Below are 3,914 nucleotides of genomic sequence, written 5' to 3'. Positions count from 1 at the left end.
CGCCGGAGCAGTTCCTGAAGAACTGCAGCCCGTGGGAAGGACTCGTGTTGGAGAAGCTCATGGAGGACTATTTGCCATGGGAGTAAACCCACTCTGGAGCAGGGGCAGAGTGTGAGGATCTGCCCCTAAAGAGGAAGGAGGATTTCCTTGACGCATATTTATTATTTTACTCCTATGGTATTTTCTAACACTGACCTTCCTGTGTCTCCCAGATCTGCCAAGGACAGAGAACCACAGAGGTCAGAGCAGCCCCTTAATTAGCATCAACCCTGAGTTTATGTACCGTAACAACACTGACCACTATTTCCAATATGACCTGCAACCTCTGTGAAGACACCAACGTTTCACTGGCTTTTGCTTCAAGTTCATTTGCTGGGTAGAAAAAAAAGTTACAAAGGAACAGACATATTTTCAAAATTAAAAGATTTCAGAGACCAAACCTGATGCAGTCTAACTCCCATCAGCTGTAAAGCTCATGACTTTCTGGTTATGCTGGATCTGGCATCATTCATGTATCAAATCTTCGCACAGAGACACACCCATGAATAGGAAGGGGGCAAGGGAGTTTGTTATCTATGACCTGGCACATATCAGTGTAGGGATCAAAGAGGACAACAACCGGGAGGGCACTGTTCCCCTTCCTCTGTCCAAGGAGATAAATTCGTCCGTTCACAGTGCTGCATCCCATGAAGAACTTCCGGGTCAAGCATTCCTCTTCCACCGGGGTCCATTCATCTGTCTCCACATCAAACCGAAAAGCTCCCCCTCCTATGGTGTACAGAGCACCATTCAGTGATGTGATGCAGAGGTCATACCTGGGAGGGAAGGAACCCTTGATCATAATCAACAGAAAGCTCTGACCCTTGAAATATTCAGGGTGACCTTGGTCCTCCTATCAAGAGTCCTGTTTAAACAGAGAATTACAGAAGTGTTGGTGGGACAACACTTCTGGATTTCTCCAGTCCAACCTCTTCTTGGAGGTTTTCTTTTCTTCTCCTGCAAGGTCCCAAATTATTTCTTACCTTGGAAGCGGGGAGAACGAAATGACATCCCAGCTGTCCGTCTCTGTGTTCAGCCTTTGCACCCCATCATAGACATGCCCATTCTCATCCAGGCCACAGACCACATAGATCCTGGTTCCCACACTGACTGCATCTCCTCTCTCCACAGGTTGAGCCATGGGACTCATGCTTTCCCACTCTGACTCCATCAAGGCCATGCGTTCCACTGCTGGGATTATCCCCTCATCTGTGCACCCTCCAAGTACATACAGGTAGAGCCCTGCTCCTACTGCACAATGGCTGTTGCGAGACTTCTTCATGGCAGGCCCTTCCAGCCAGCTATTGTCCAAGCAATTGTAGACAAGCACCCAATCCACACTGTACCACACAAACTCATCCCGGAAATATCCTCCTGTCACAAAAAGGAAGCTCCCTGGAAAGACAGCAAAGTATCAGTTACATGAAGGCTGAAAACTGTCCCTGGGGAACTACGGTGCTCATTTCTCCCGGGGTTGTACCTAGGAGGTGCAAGATGGGCAGAGAAAATTACGGCTCTTTCTATCAGTTTGCAGTATCTGATTCCTCATCTGCACAGATACGCTGGGCCTACAGGATGCAGTAAGTCCTTCCAAGTCTGCTCCTAGCTAAAATCATGGAAAATCATAGAATCGTTTGGGTTGGAAAAGACCTTTAAGATCATCAAGTCCAACCATTAACCTGGCACTGCCAAGTCCATCACTAAACCACATCCCTAAGCACCACATCTACAGGGCTTTTGGATACCTCCAGGGATGGTGACGCAATCACTGCACTGGGCAGCCTGTTCTAATGCCTGACAACACTTTTGGTGAAGAAATTTTTCCAAATACCCAAACTAAACCTCTCCTGGCACAATGTGAGGCTGGAGGCTGTTTCCTCTTTTCCTGTGACTTGTCGCTTTGGACAGAACACTGACACCCACCTCTCTGCACCTTCCTTTCAGGTAGTTGTAGACAGCGATAAGGTCTCCCCTGAGAAGCCTTGGACAGAATCATGGAAACACTAGTTGGAAAGAACCTCTGGGGATCTCATGTCCAAAATCCCACTTGCAATGGGATTATCACCAACACTAAATAAGGGAATCCACAGTATTGAGCTGTCTTGAAAGTATCCAAGCATGAGGATTTCACAACACCCATGGGGCAGTTTAACTTAACAGCAACTGTAAATCAGAAGCCACCATCTGTCAAAACTACCATGAAAGAGAAGGCCAAACCAATATGCTGCTTCAAGGGAAGTCATTACACTCACTCCAGATATAATTAATGTAAGGAGTTCAATAGTTTCTGCTATACAAGAAGAAATTCAGCCTTAACAGTCTCCCAGGACTAAGGAAAACTAAACACAAATATAGAATCATAGAATGGTTTGGGTTGGAAGGGACCTTAAGGATCATCCAGTCCCACCCCTGCCATGGGCAGGGACACCTTCCACTAGACCAGGTTGCTCCAAGCCTCAACCAGCCAGGCCTTGGACACTTCCAGGGATGGGGCATCCTCAGCTTCTCTGGGCAACCTGTCCCAGTGCCTCCCCACCCTCTCGGGGAAGAACTTCCTGATATCCGATCTAAATCTAAAATATCAATGAGGTTTTAGCAACAACGAAGTTTTAAAGGAGAAGCAGCTGAACTCTGCATTTGGGTCTCAAAGCCTCAACTTCTGTTCCCATTTGCTCAGTCCCACTTCTCTGTAAGTTACCTACTGCTGCCACTGCATACTGGGTGAGGTTCCTGCGCTGCAGTGGAGAACAAGCCTGCCAGGTCCCTGTTTTAGGTTGAAAGAGAAATAATTCTTGCTGTTCCTTGTCATGCTTTCCTCCCAGGACATACAAGGTGTCATAGCTCCGACCAGCAGGATACAGTTCCATCTTTTGCCAGCTGGGTGGAGGACAGCTGTCTAACTTCTTTACTAGTCTGGAAAAGGTATCCATCTCTCCAGCGCGCTTGCTGCGTTTCACCAAGATATCGAGGAAGGACAAACTCAGAAAACTGACCCTGACTTCGCCCACCAAATCCAGAAAGTCTTCCTCTCTCGTTGCTGGGTCCTCCATTATCCACCTCATAATACTGTCAAAAACCACATCTTCTCGTGAAATGAAGAGGTCATCGCTTTTTAGGAGCTGCATCAGCATTTCTTTGGGTAGTGCCTTAAATTCTTCCTGGCACATCACATCCCCCCAGTGAGTGAGAGCCACATTCATAGCAGACGCATACAGGTCTATAAAGGCAAATTGCTGCGAGTAGGTCATCAGGCCCAGACAGTTGGAAACATGCAGCTCTCTCTCCAGAAATTTCACACACAACAGTTTCACCCTGTCAAACTGAAAGAAATCTGCTGTTTCCAGTAAGCTGGTCACATTTTCTTGACCTATAAGCACTTGGGCTGTGTGAGTGAACTCAAGTAGTGCCTGAAAATGCACTGCATCGATCCCTCTGATCACTATGTGGTGTTCGGAGCTCTCTCTTGCCCCCCCAAAAAACATGGCTTCAAAATAACGACTGTGTACTGAAAGTACCCTGCGGCTGACCTGAAAGAGTCTCTCTCCAACCTCAAGAACTGTGTCTGCAATCATTTCTGTCCGAGGTCCCAGTTCCTCTGGTTCTCGTGCAGGCTCCATGCTTGCTGACTCCCAGGCAGTTAAAATTAACTCAGCCCTTATGCAGCCTTTAATCATGTGAGGTCTCTGGAAACATTATCCCCCTAGGTAGGATAAATACAAGATAAATCACTCTTGTCCTATAAATAGAATGTTTTCTACCCTCCTGCTTTGCTCTTCAGTCTTCGCTGCTGCTTTCAGAGCAGCAATAGCAGGAGAGCTGTATAACAGAACAACTCTGCAGACTTAATAACTGGTATCTCCCTCAGCCAGGTAAGA

At 47.1% G+C, this 3,914-nt stretch overlaps 1 protein-coding gene across 1 annotated transcript; it reads right to left on the bottom strand.

Annotated features, from left to right (window-relative positions):
* Positions 1–508: 508 nt before the first annotated feature.
* LOC104516117 (kelch-like protein 24) lies at positions 509–3,713 on the bottom strand. The gene is made up of 3 exons (XM_010160341.1): positions 2,738–3,713; positions 1,023–1,434; positions 509–815 (listed from the first exon to the last, which is right to left on the bottom strand). Exons 1-3 carry the CDS (start codon positions 3,711–3,713, stop codon positions 509–511), a joined length of 1,695 nt encoding a protein of 564 aa, XP_010158643.1.
* Positions 3,714–3,914: the final 201 nt, after the last annotated feature.

The sequence above is a fragment of the Eurypyga helias genome, unplaced genomic scaffold, assembly GCF_000690775.1.
Source record: "Eurypyga helias isolate BGI_N326 unplaced genomic scaffold, ASM69077v1 scaffold23201, whole genome shotgun sequence".
NCBI classification, from domain to species: Eukaryota; Metazoa; Chordata; class Aves; order Eurypygiformes; family Eurypygidae; genus Eurypyga; species Eurypyga helias.
This window is presented reverse-complemented; position numbering and strand designations above follow the sequence as displayed.